Here is a 12,744-nt window from a genome sequence, read left to right on the forward strand (position 1 = left end):
CCCCCCCCCCCCCCCCCCCCCCCCCCCCCCCCCCGCGGAAGCTCCCTGGCTGTCCCCAGATGGGCAATAAAGGACAGGATGCACCCACAGCACTGGCTGCGAGGTCTTGTGTTCCGCTCGGGCTCCCCACGCACGCCCAGAACCAGTCTGGGCCGAGTTGCTGTAGGAGAGAGTTCGGGGCGGGGGGGGGGGGGGGGGGGGGGGGGGGGGGGGATCTTAGAGCAGACCTTCGCTTACCCGCGTGTCCGTCAGATCCTTCTCAAGTCAGCGGCTGTGAGAGACCGAAAGGAAGGAGGCGCAGGCCGGGAGCTCAGTGTGGCCACGCTGCCACTGCTCGGCAGGAAGGACAGGGACAGAGCAGGGCAGTTGGCTGTGACAGGCCGTCTGGGAGGCCTTCCTTCACCTCCTTCCCAGCAGCCACGGGGAACACATGGGGGGGCAGCAGTGAGGCTCCAGGGTCCCCCACCCCCGTGTCAGCTCTCCACCCCCCCCCCCCCCCCGCCCCCCCCCCCCCCGTCCTGGGCCCAGGGCACCCGCCCGCTCTCCCCTCCCTTCTTGCCCCTGCTGGCTCCCGGAGACCCACCACCTCGCCCCCCCGAGGGGAAGGGCTGCTCTCGGGCTGAGGGGAGGGTGCAGCAGCGAAGAGCTGGGCTGGGAGCCCCCCACGCGGTGCCGCCCTGGCAAGGAGGAGCAGGGCTGGAGCGCTCCCCCTTGCCCCTGCGCACATGGGCCTTTCCCTGTGGCGGGCTGGGTGAGCCACCCAAGTCAGGGGATGTGAAATCCTCTGGCAAGTGGGCACGAGGCCTCTGGGCAGTTCATGAATGAGGACGGAGAAGGAGGTCGGTGGGGTCTTTGTCCCAAAAGTCCAGTGAGGCCATCCCACGGTCCAGACGCCGGCAGCCTCCCTCTCCTCTCCGTCCTGCAGACACGGTGAGCGCGGCCCTCCTGGGGACCCCGCCGTGGGGGTCTGCCTGACTCCACGGCGGAGGTGGGGGGGGGTCTCGCCTCCCCTGAAGCTGGGGTCAAGACCCGAGGCCCCGGGGCCCTGGCGCCGGAGGCCGGAGGGGCCGCAGAGTCTCCCGACGGGGCCTCGATGCTGCGTGGACCCACCCAGGCTGCGTCCCCGTGCTCCCACAGACCGGCAGCCGAAGACAATGTGCATTTAAGACCTCCCGGTCCCTCCCTGTGGGTCAGGGATCCGAGCACAGCTCAGCTGGGTCCTCTGCTCAGGGTCCCACAGGCTGCGAGCCGGGGCTGGGCTCTCGTGGCTCGCACCGTTCAGTGGGGCAGCTCCGTGTGCCCGGGGCACCGTCAGCGCCCTGCCGCCCCGGCCTCGGCCTCGCGGTTTGCTCCTTCACGCCCGCAAGGAACAGACTCCCAGCAAGACGCCGGCACAAGCTTGTGTCGCACGGTCACCGCCGCACACTCTATTGGCTACAGGCGAAGGCAGGGGTTCCGCACCCCCAAGCGGAGGGGATCACACGCGGGTGTGGGTCCGGGAGGCGGGGGTGTGGGGACCATTTTAGGGTGTGTCCACCCCCCCCCCCGGAAGCAGCCGCATCAAGGCCCCCCGGGGCGTCTCTTGAGGCTCGTCAAACTGGGTCTCCCGTGGGGTCTGCTTTGGAGCAGGCCTTCAAGCCTGCCACCGAGGTGTGGCCACCACTTCCACTGGCTGATGGCCACCGGGCCACTGGACCCGTCATCCCAGCATGGCCTGGGGCACAGAGCCTGGGGACAGGCCACGCGCTCTGAGACACACAGGAAGCAGAGGGCAAACCCACACCGGCAGCCTTGGAGAGCAGAGCGGGTCTCGGATGGCGTCTGCTCCGGAGGGGAGCTGCCGTGCGGCACGTGAGCCCAGGGTGGGAGGCTGGGCAGCCGCTGGGGCTTGGCTGGGTCAAGTGCGGCCCACACGCAGACCAGCTCCCAGAGGCCCTGGACGCCTTGCAGGGCCACGTGGCCCCCAGACACCCCCTCCGGACGCGTGCAGGGCTGGGCGGGGAGGCGGGCTGGGTTGGGGGACCCTCTTCACCGATGAGGATGCGGATGGGTAAGGTGCCCCACCCCAGCCCGTCCGGCTCTCTCCGGGGCAGAGGGGACCGGGTGAGGCAGGGAGGAGGAGCCCCAAGATGTGGGGAGAGGAGGATCTTGTATCCACTCCCTTAGGTCCCTCGGCGTCCAGTGTCCCTTGGACCACTGAGCCAGCCCCAAGCTCCAGCCTAGGGCGGCCACAGGGTCTCCACGGGCCAGGTGGGCTCCAAAGCCTTGGCCAGAAGCCAGGAGGTGACGGAGGCTGGGGTGCCAGAGACAGGCCTCTGGTCCGGCAGGAGGCCGGGAGCTGAGGGAGGTGTCCGACGGGATTCAGACCCTGCCTCTGCAGTGTCGGCCTCCGCCTCTGCAGGGCAGCTCCCAGGACAGGGGGCTCCAGCACGCGTGTACCCGAGTCCCCACCCTGCCCCCGCCCCCTGCTCAAAACCAGGTTCTCTGGACGCCCGGAGTCCTGGACCCCCTACGCACCAGGACCACCCCACGGGCCCAGGCGCCCACCTCGCCTCTCCGAGACCCGCCCTCACAGTCCTGGGTCCCCCTGTCCCGGCACCTGCCCCTGCCCCGTCCCCTGGTTCCTGCGGGCAGGGACCGGACAGCAGCGAGAGTCAGCGGCTCTCATGGCACACGGGCAGACAGCAGCTTCACCCGGCAGCTGTGTGGACCCTCAAGGGGTCGGGGGTGCTGAACTCCGACCTGGGGCCAGCGGGAGGGGATGCAGCCCATGTGGGACTCACACAGAGAGGCAGGGAGGTGCAGGGGGCTTCTGAAGCAACCCCCCCTTGTGGGTGGGGACTATGGCTCTCAGATCAAGGGGGAGCATCCTGGAGGGCTCTCTACAGGAGGTGAGGTTTAAGAGGGGATGGTTCAGAGAGCTGAGGGCTGGCAAACAGTTTGCACCTGCCAGGAGTTGGGAAGTCCTGGGCCTGAGCGGGGCTTGTGAGGGTGGGGACAGGCCACCGGGAGCCATGGGGCCGGGGAATCAGGTGTGGCTGGACCTCAACCCTGCCAAGCGCAGTCCTGACCCTGGGCTTGTCCGTCCAGGCCCACGGCGTAGGGGGAATCCCAGTCCCGTTCGAACAGGTGCCGTAACTGCTCCTGCACGGTGGGCACCCCCGGCCGAGCTCGGGAGGCCCTCTGGCTGACCACCAGGCCTGCCCCTGAGGTGCTGCTGAAGTAATCTTCCGACCAGTTGGAGGTGCCTGTGGGGGGTGGGGTGGGGAAGAGTCCCTGACGACCGGGCTCGCACAGGGACTCTGCCGCCTGGCCCAGGTGTGTGGCTCAGCCACAGCTTCGGGGACAGGTGTGCACGGCCGCTGGCGTCCCCTCAGGTGCGGCTCGGGGCGGGGCAAGGGCCCCTGGTGTGTGAGGCTCCACCCACAGCCTCCTGGGACGGGGGTCCGGACTCAGGGCTCTGACAACCCTGTGCTCAGGACTCGCCACCTGCCCGTGGGGCCGGGTCGCAGCGGGGCTGGCCGCCTGGTCCTCGGAGCCCCGCCGGGCACCCTAGCCCTCGGCCCTGAGGGGCCCCCGCTGGACAGAAGGGCAGTGTCGCCTTCGGCACCCCGGCCCGGCCACGCTCGAGGGCCACGGCCCCCTTCTGTGGGTTTATGTGGCCCCCGCGTCCCGTACAGTTGGCACCCGGAAAGGCTCGAGGGCCCGGGGACGCCCAGGCCCGAGCCCACCGCCCACCGCCCTCGCTGCTCACCTATGTAGGCCGCCTTCTCGGTGACCATGAACTTGCTGTGGTTCACCCTGCTGAACGGGATGTTGGAGTGGTTCCTCACGGGCACAATGAAGACTTTCTTTGGGGAACGGAGAGGGGGCGGGTCAGGAAGGGGCGGGGCCGCCCCGCCCCCCGCGTCCCGTCCCGCGCAGGGAGTGGGTGCCCACCACGTCCACGGAGACGCCGGCCTCGGGGTCGCTGAGAGCCTGCAGGGACCGCAGGCCGGGGAACATCCTGGGGTCTGTGTGCAGCCAGCAGCTGACCAGCAGACGCACGCGCACGCCCCTGTTGAAGGCCGCTGTCCGCAGCGCGGTGTCCAGCACCGGCCAGTACCTGGGGGAGGGAGGGTCGGGGTCTCGGGCCTGCGGGGTCCCTGCCTGCCAGCCGCGGGCGGGCAGGGGCCCCCGCGGGACGGGGAACGGCAGCGGAGGGGCCTCCACCCTGCAGGGCCGCCGGGCTCCCACCCGGACCCACCTGGCAGGGCGGCTGAAGCGCGTCGTGGGGAAGTACTCCATCACCGAGGCGTAGATGAACTCCCGGGCGCCCCCCATCACCGCCAGCAGCGCCTCCAGGTCCCCGGTGCGGCCGTGCGGGCAGAGCGGAGGAGGCGATGCCTGTTCGGGGAGGGGGTCCCTGAGGGCACAGCCGGCCCTCCCGAGCCGAGCCGTTTGCTTTCTGGACCTGTGACCCTAGCGTGCGCCCCACCCCCCGCCCCGCCCCAGCGTTTGGGAACCTGGAGGAAACCGAGAGGTGCTGCCTGGAGAGGGGGGGAGACTCGGGGCGGCCCCCAGTCTTGGCGGGAGAGCCTGGAAGCCGGTGGGCCTCCCCCCGCACCCCCCTCCCCCCAGGCCCAGCTCGCCCGACTTCCTGGAACAAAGCAGCCCCCTGTGCCCGGGAGGCGTGTGTCTGTCAGGGCCCTGCCCCCCCAACCCGTGCAGGCCTTCCAGGGCTCCATGCTGGGTCTCCTCCTCCCCCACCCTCCCTGGTCCCAAGACGAGGCCCCTCGAGCCCGCCCAGCAGTGTGCTTGGAGCCCCCCCCCCCCCCCCCGCCGCTCCCAGGACCCCAGGGTGCCCTGCCACCTCCCAGGCTGCCTGTCTCCCATGGACGGTGATGACTGGCATCCTCCCCTACAGCTAGGTCCCTCCCCTCCCCGGCCTCCCAGACCGGTGCCCCGAGGACCTGCCCCAGACCTCCCTGGGGGTCTGGCCGGCTCCTCAGCCCCTCTCACCGAGAAGTAGGCAGTGGTGGGCACCCCCTCAAAGCTGTCCCGGAGGGGCTGGAAGCGGTTGATGTGGGACGAGAGGTTCCGAGGCCAGGCTCTGGGGAGGACGGCCTTCGGCGCCCCCAGCACCCAGTAGGTCTGGAAGGTCTTCTCCAGGTCCCGGGCCAGGTGGCTGCAGTTGTAGATGATGACGCCGAGCTCCTTCACCTGCAGGGACAGGGCAGCGGCTGCGGGAGGCGGCCCCGGGGTGCGCGTGTGCGCGCGTGTGGCCCCCCAGGCAGAGCGCAGCCCCCCCCCCCCCACTGGCAGCGGGTCCAGGCAGCGTCACCCGCAGGAGCCACGACGGACAGCGTGCTCGGGGGAGGCGATGAGGTGGGGGTGCCCAGGGCTCCCGGCTCTTCTCGCGCACTGGGTTCTAGTAATCACAGCGACACACGCGTCTCGCAAAAAAACCAGGAAATGCGTAAAATCGTTCTTTGTGTCGCGGTCCGGCCACAGACTCAGCTGTCCTTGCCACCCCCGCCCTTGCCCTGGGTTTCGACGTGGTCCGCAGGCGTCCGTGTAAGTGACTGGCACGGCCTCCCCAGGGGCGCCGTGGTGTCGCTCAGTGTGTCAGCAGCCACCGGGGCCCCTGCCTTACCGACCCGGCTCTGGCGACTCCCCGCAGGGCCCCGCTTGATGGTGAGCTGCAGGGGACGTCAGGCCGAGCCCCCGGGAGTGTGGGCGGCGGACAAGCTCCGGGTGTCTCCCCGCGCTGGGCTCCGGACCCACCTGTGTCAGGGAGCGCCAGTCCATGTTGGCACTGCCCAAGTAGATGTGCCGTGCGTCCACGACCCAGAATTTGGAATGCAAGACGCCGCCGGTGAGCTTCCGCAGGGGCACGTACCGCACCTGGGCACCTGGCCGAGAGTTGGGGGCGCTGTGGCGAGGCTGGCTCTCAGCCCTGTACGTCGGGTCGACGTGTGGACCCTCACATCGGTCCTCAGCCGATGCCATCAGCGCCCCCACTTTACAGGTGGGGAAATGGAGGCGTTGACCGGCCCGGGATCCCTCCGGGCAGCCCAAGTCCGGAGCCCAGGTTTGCACGGATTGCGCCCACGGCCGCTTGCTCCCTGGCTGAGCTGCCCGCCCGAGCCCCAGCCCCACCCTGCGCTCCACCCTGCGGAAAATGACCCCCCGGCCCTGGCCGCCCGCCCTCCTAGCGACCGAGGGGAGCAGGGGCGGCCTTTCCCGGCCTCTCCCCTTGTCCCGGGGTGCCGCACTCACGCCAGGGCTCAGAGGCCCAGGCCGGGCGGCCGCCTACCTTGGGCTGCCAGCACCTGCAGGTCAGTGGACTTCCTGGCCAGCGACGGGCTGCTGGTGGCCACGGCCAGGGAGACGTTCCTGGCCAGCCGCTGCTGCAGCTTGCTCAGAAGGGCCTCTCCCTGCGGGGCCAGGCCGGCCGTGAGGGTGACCCCTGCGGAGCCGGAGGGACCCAGACCTTTCCCCAGGAGCCCGCCCTGCACACCCACGGCTCAGAGCCAGAGACACGTGCCCGGAGGGGGCGAGCCGGGCCCCGGTCGTACCGGCCGGGAAGACGAGTCGTTGACCCCGATGTCAGGCCCCGTGAGGGACCAGTAGAAGGAGGCCACGTGGATGCTCTCTTGGGCGGCGTCCAGCAGCTGCGACCAGGCCTGGGCGAGGGGCTGGGCAGACGGGCTGCCGGCCGCGGAGGGCAGGTCCTGCGGGATGCTTTCCACAAGGACAAGCCTGCAGGAGGGGCACAGGGGCCAGCGTCCCCTCCGTCTACCTCCGTCCCCGCCGGCCGGCCGAGCCGGAGGGGCCGCTGCCAACGTGGGGCCCCGCCCAGGCCGAGGGTGCGTGCAGGGGGTGCCACCAGAGTGGGCCGGGCAGACCTGAGCCGCTGGAGGGCTGTGGGCCTGAGCAGGGCTTTGGGTCTGGGCCGCCTACCGGTGCGGAGGCCCTTGGAGGCGGCCCAAGATGGCCCCAGGGAAGGGCTGGACCGGAGGTGGTGAGTGTGCGGGCTGGGCTACGCGCAGGAAGCGCGGGCAGGTGGGAGCAGGGGCGCCACCCCGGGGCAGGGGGCGGGGGCGGGGGGCGGGGTGGGGAGCCGAGAAGCCCACTCACCGGCAGGCGTCCTTCTGCTGCTGCCAGGCCCCCCCTGGCAGGGGCTCCTGGGCGGGGCTGGAGCCGTGGCCCCGGGGCCTGGTGGGCCCTTCCTCGGGGTGCAGCTGGCTCCAGGTGGGGGACAGGTGCCCTTGCCACAGGAGGTAGGCCAGGGTCATGGCACCGAGCCACAGCACAGCCAGCGCTCCCGGAACCTGAAGGGGAGAAGGGCATCACTGTGGGGTCCCCAGATGGCGTGGGCTGACGTGGCCCCTCCGGGGCCCCCAAGAGGACCAGGCCTGCGGCGGGGTGGGGCCCAACAGGCAAGGGGTTGGCGAGGTTGGCACCGAGCAGGGCCCAAGCCCACTGTGCCGGGGGGTCGGGGGGCCTGGGGCGCACTCTGTGACCCCATGCTGTCCCCCAGGCCCCCCGGAGACAGGGAGGCGAGCAGGTGCAGAGCCCCTGCTGGTCTGGCCTGGGGCTCGGCCAGGCTTCAGGGCCCCCTCCCCTGGGCCCCCAGTTCCACCGCACTGGCCTCTGTCCCATGGGCTGTGGCGTCACCGGGAGCTCCAGCCCCGCCTGGAATGGCCCCGCGGTGCCCGGGCAGCTGGGGCCCCCACAGAGGCCTCCCCGTCCCGCCCAAGGCGGCGCCCCGCTGCCCTCCCCCTGGGCGGCCTGGCCTTCAGGTGGTGGTCTCTGTGCGGAGGCTGGAGAGCAGGCGTGTGTGCGTGTGCGTGTGTGTGCGTGTGCGTGCGTGTGTCCGTCTGCACCCGGGACCCGGCCCTCGGGCTGTTTTCCCCTCTCAGTTTCCCTCTTGGTGGGGGGTGTCGGTGTCTGAATCTCGGTTCCTTCTTTCAGCCACATGTGTGTCGAGTCCCGGAGTCACTTCTGCTTTCAGCCGGGCCCCCCTTACAGACCTTTACGTGGCCGCACGGGCTCTGTGGGTGGGACCAGAGGAACCAGCTCGGCCTCCGACTCCAGCCTGGGGTTCGCTCTAAGGCCGCCCCCCACGGGGTACGCTGGCCTGCCTCAGTGTGGGGAGCGGTGAGCCGCACGAGGCGTGTCTGCCCTGAGCCGGAACGTGAGGGGGCGGCGGGGACCCCCAGAAGCCAGAACAAGGCCTCAGGCAGAGCCAGGGAGGTCTGACAGCACCGCCTGCCAGAGTCCCCCGGAGGGGAGCTCGGGGCGTCGAGGTGCCCCCTCCACCTGGCAGAGCTGAGCTCAGGGGCTGCCCCTACCGCCCCCCCCCCCCAACCTGGGGGATCCGGGTCCGCGACCAGGCCTTCACTCTCAGGAGAGGCAGTCGGTGTGAAGTCCGGGCTGGGGACGGGGCCAAGGCGGCACCAGGGACATCCCTGCACACCCTCCCCGGATGCACCACACGGAAAAGGGCCTGTCCCCCAGGTGTCCCAGGCAGAGGGCAGCTCAGAGCCCTAGGGCCCCCATCCGGGACTTGGAGCTGTCGCAGGCACCGCCCCACCCCCCACCCCGGCCACTGATGCCCAGAGCACATCATCTCCTCTCGGCCACTGGGAACAACACTGGGAGGCCGGCCACGCAGGGCGGCCCTGGGCCACCGCAGCGCTGGCGACCAGGGCTGGGCAGAGGGTGACGCGCTAGCACAGTGGGCGGGGAGACCCTGCGGGGCAGCTCCAAGCACCCCCGGCCCCGCGGCAGGCAGCCCTGGGACCCTGCAGGTGTCAGAGGTCATGGCTGGAGGCGTGGACTTCCTGCCCTGCAGGGCGCAGAGCGTGGGACGAGGCTGCCCGGCCCAGGCAGGGGAGAGGGCCTGCCGTCCGCTGGCCGGGACGCCCCGAGGCCCTGCTGCTCCCGGCTGCACAGGCCGGAGGGGGAAGCAGGGAGGCCTGGAGACCCCCGGGCCCAGGGCTGCTGGCAGCCTGCCTCCAGGGCCCTCCGCCTGGCTCTCCCGCCCGGCCGTGGCGCAGCTGGCACTTACCCCTGGGGCTCCTGCCTTGGCGTGCATCCTGCTCCAGCGGCAGACTGCAGGCCCCCAGCTCTGTGAGGGCGGGCGGGTTCTGGCGGCCGCCAGCCCGGCCCACCTGCCTCCTCTCTGTAGCTGCTGCTTCCCCTTCTGGCCACTTCCTCTTTGTCCTGAGTACCTCCCTCTGCACCTCCCGCAGACATCTGGAGCTGGGTGAGCCAGCCGGGGGGGGGGGGGGGGGGGGGCCTGCGAACTTTCACCTCCAGAGAAAATCTGCCCCTCCCGGGGGAGGCACTCTCTAGTCACAGGCTTGGGTATCGGTCAGGCTTGCTGCCGGCCACAGAGACCCGAGGAGGCCTGATTGTCCCCTTCTCTCTCCCACTAACCAGGTTTAGGGGCTGGTGGCCGGGAGACGGGGTGGGCTCCACGGCCACTGGGAGCCAGGTCCCTCTAGCTCTCAGCTCCCACTCCCTAGAGGTGACCACAGCCTCGTGGCTCCACAAAGGCTGCTGGAGTTCAGCCATCACCTCCGCGTCCTAGGGGCATGAAGGACGTCCCAGAAGTCCCACAGGGCACTTCCACTTATGTATCAAGACTGAAACGAATAGATTCCCTACAGGATCGCCACACGAGTGCCGCCCCTCACAAGAGCAGCGATTCCTTGATGGTAACGGGTCATAGTTCTGGTTTGTCTTAGTCTGTTCAGGCTGCCATAACAAGACAGTGAGGACCCGGGGGCTGGTAAACAGCACACAGCTGCTCCTCACAGCTCTGGGGGCTGGGAGCGCAAGGTCGAGGCGCCAGCAGATAGGGTGTCCTTGCGAGGGTGTCCTGGCTCGCCTGCTGTGTCCTCGAGTGGGGAGGGGCGGGGGCTCTCTGCAGGCTCCGTCCTGAGGGCACCGATAGCCTCTCGGGGTCTCCACCCTCCGGCCCTCCCGGCCTCCTGCCAGCCCACCTCCTGACACCATCCCAAACCCATCCTCCCGCGCCCCTCCTCCTCCCCTTTTCTCCCCCCTGCGAGCCAGAGGGGGCAGGGATGGCTGCGGGGGCTGCAGCCGCGGGTCCCCCGCTAGGGACGCGAAATCTGTGCTAGGAAAACGCTCGGCCCTGCTCCCAGCAAGCAGCCCAGGGCTGACACTCTGGGGCCACACGTCCAGCTCCTCAGTGGCTTGACCCAAGCAGACCTCGGTGCCCCTCCCTCTGCGTCGGCTTCGCGGACCTCTCTGGGAGGAGCTTTCCGGCTCGGCCGTGGCATCACAAGGCTCTTTCTTTCTTCTCTCGTTTCTTAGTTTTGTCATGTCCCCTCCCCCTCTTATTGAGAATATAACTGACACATGACGTTGTATTAGCTTCCGGGGTGAACACGATTGATATTTCCAGACGCTGGAAAGTGACCAGCGGGTCGGGTCACCCCCCACCGCACGCGGTCAGTGCTTTGCTGGGAAGAGAGCTGACACCCACTCTCTTAGCGGCCGTGCTCGCCGTGCTGCCCGCCACATCCCAGGACCCATCTGCCTGGCGACTGTAAGTGTGGCCCATGGCCCCCCACGGGGGCTGCTCCCCCCACCCCCACCCCCCAGCAACCGGGGCTGTTCTCTGTTTTTGTGAGCCCGGTGTTCTCAGACCCCACCCAAGGGATCGACCCTCCGGTGTTTGTCTTTCCCTGACTCCTCTAGGGTCACGGGATGCCCGCAAGGCCCAGCCAAGGTCACCGGTGGTGGGATTTCCTTCTTTTTCATGGCTGAGTCGTATTCTGTTGCCTCTGTGAATGCACACCACATCTTTTTTTTAAGTTTATTTATTTATTTTGAGAGAGAGAGAGGGAGAGAATCAGCAGGGAAGGGGCAGAGAAAGAGAGAGAATCCCAGGCAGGCTCCGTGCTGTCGGCACAGAGCCCGACGCGGGGCTCGATCTCATGATCCGCGGGATCATGACCTGAGCCGAAACCAAGGGCCGGGCACTCGGCCGACAGAGCCCCTCAGGCGCCCCCCACACCACGTCTCCTTTATGCATTTGTCTGCCGGTGGACGCGCAGGGTGTTGCCGCGGTGTGCTGTCGTGAATAGCACTGCAGGGGACGTGGGGGCGCGCGGCTCCCCCAGGACAGAGGCTCCCCGTCCATCGCCAGGTTTTCTCCCCCAGCCGTGTGTGTCCTTGTATCTCTTTCCTCTTACATGGAAAATGCTGGTTCCCACCAGCGTCACTATGATTATTTATCAGCTCTGGCTTGTCACATCTTTACCACGATGTCCAAGGAGCAATCCTAACGTCACCACTCCGTGCGGCCGGGCTGGTGGGCAAGTCCCGCCCCTTCGCCAGGACTGCCTCGCGCTCCGCACGCACCTACTGACATCACCCGGGTTTCTCTCCCTGAACCTGTTAATGGAGCGGGTCAGGGAGTTTCTCGGGTGTAATTTCCCTCGGTCTCCTGGGAGGGTCCCATACGAACCGCGATCACGCGCGGTCGGACTGGATGCGGCGGTAACGGACTTCAGCTCGTCCATCCGTGCTCACGACCGTCACTCGTCACACTTCTTTCTCGTCCTGCGTCGCCTGGTTTTCGTATTTAAATTGTATCAGAGTCCTGGAATGGATTAGGTACGCACCCCCTTCTCCCCTTCGCCCTACGTTTCAAAGTTTGTAAAAACAGGCTAAAATATCCCTTTTCATTTGCGGGGAGCCTGGGAACCTGTCTTGATTTTTCACATCTTTGTGGGAAGGTGGTCAACCATTAATTCAGTTTCTTTAGTGGTTACAGGACCGTTCGGGCTTTCTGTTTCTCTGAGAGTCACATTTGGCAAATGATATTTTTCTAGGAACGTGTCTCTTTGTTCGCTCTTACGAGTCGTATGGACGAAGGGTATGGATAACTCCATCCTCCTCGACGCATCCGTCCCCCACGCCCACGGTGACGCCCCCTTTTCCTTCCACACACTGGCCTTTACGCCTCCTATCTTTTCTCCCCCTTGGGAGATCTTGTCAGAATTCTGGCTATTTTATTAATATTTTTTCAAGAAATCCACTTTTATATTTTTTGTTTCTATTACGATTCCACCTTTTATTGTATCCATCCTTCTGCATCCTGTCGTATATTATATATTTCTGTGGTTATTTTTCTGCCTTAAGCTGGGTGTTTGACTCCTTAATCCCCAGCTCTCTTTGCTGCTACAACTGTTTAAGGGATCTGTTTTCTTTTTTTTTAAATTTTTTTAACGTTTATTTATTATTGAGAAACAGAGAGAGACAGAGCATGAGCAGGGGAGGGGCCGAGAGACAGGGAGACACAGAATCTGAAGCAGGGCTCCAGGCTCCGAGCCGTCGGCACAGAGCCCGATGTGGGGCTCGAACACACGACCCGTGAGCTGAAGTCAGACGCTCAACCGACTGAGCCACCCAGGCGCCCCCAAGGGATCCGTTTTCTGCAGAATTCTGCTTTTGCTGTGTCCCACCATCCCCTATGTGGCACCACCAATATTTACCTCTGAGTATTTTATTTTTCTGTCACTCATGAATGATCTGGAAATCTGGTTTAGGGGCACCTGGCTGGGTCAGTCCGCACAGCGTGCGACTCTTGATCCCTGGGTTGTGAGTTCAAGCCCCACACTGGGTGTAGAGATTATTTAAAAATAAAATCTTAAAAAAAAACAAAAAAAAGGAAATTTGGTTTCAGATTCCCAAGTGTCATGTGAAGCTCCTTCTGTC

General features: G+C 67.0%; 1 protein-coding gene across 1 annotated transcript; it reads right to left on the minus strand.

Annotated features, from left to right (window-relative positions):
* Positions 1-551: 551 nt before the first annotated feature.
* PLD4 (phospholipase D family member 4) lies at positions 552-9,175 on the minus strand. The gene is made up of 10 exons (XM_049612005.1): positions 9,059-9,175; positions 7,123-7,316; positions 6,561-6,744; positions 6,299-6,419; positions 5,767-5,894; positions 5,002-5,202; positions 4,247-4,386; positions 3,940-4,105; positions 3,755-3,851; positions 552-3,248 (listed from the first exon to the last, which is right to left on the minus strand). Exons 1-10 carry the CDS (start codon positions 9,083-9,085, stop codon positions 3,046-3,048), a joined length of 1,461 nt encoding a protein of 486 aa, XP_049467962.1. The 5' UTR covers positions 9,086-9,175; the 3' UTR covers positions 552-3,045.
* Positions 9,176-12,744: the final 3,569 nt, after the last annotated feature.

This window comes from Panthera uncia (assembly GCF_023721935.1).
Source record: "Panthera uncia isolate 11264 chromosome B3 unlocalized genomic scaffold, Puncia_PCG_1.0 HiC_scaffold_1, whole genome shotgun sequence".
In the NCBI taxonomy this organism is placed as follows: Eukaryota; Metazoa; Chordata; class Mammalia; order Carnivora; family Felidae; genus Panthera; species Panthera uncia.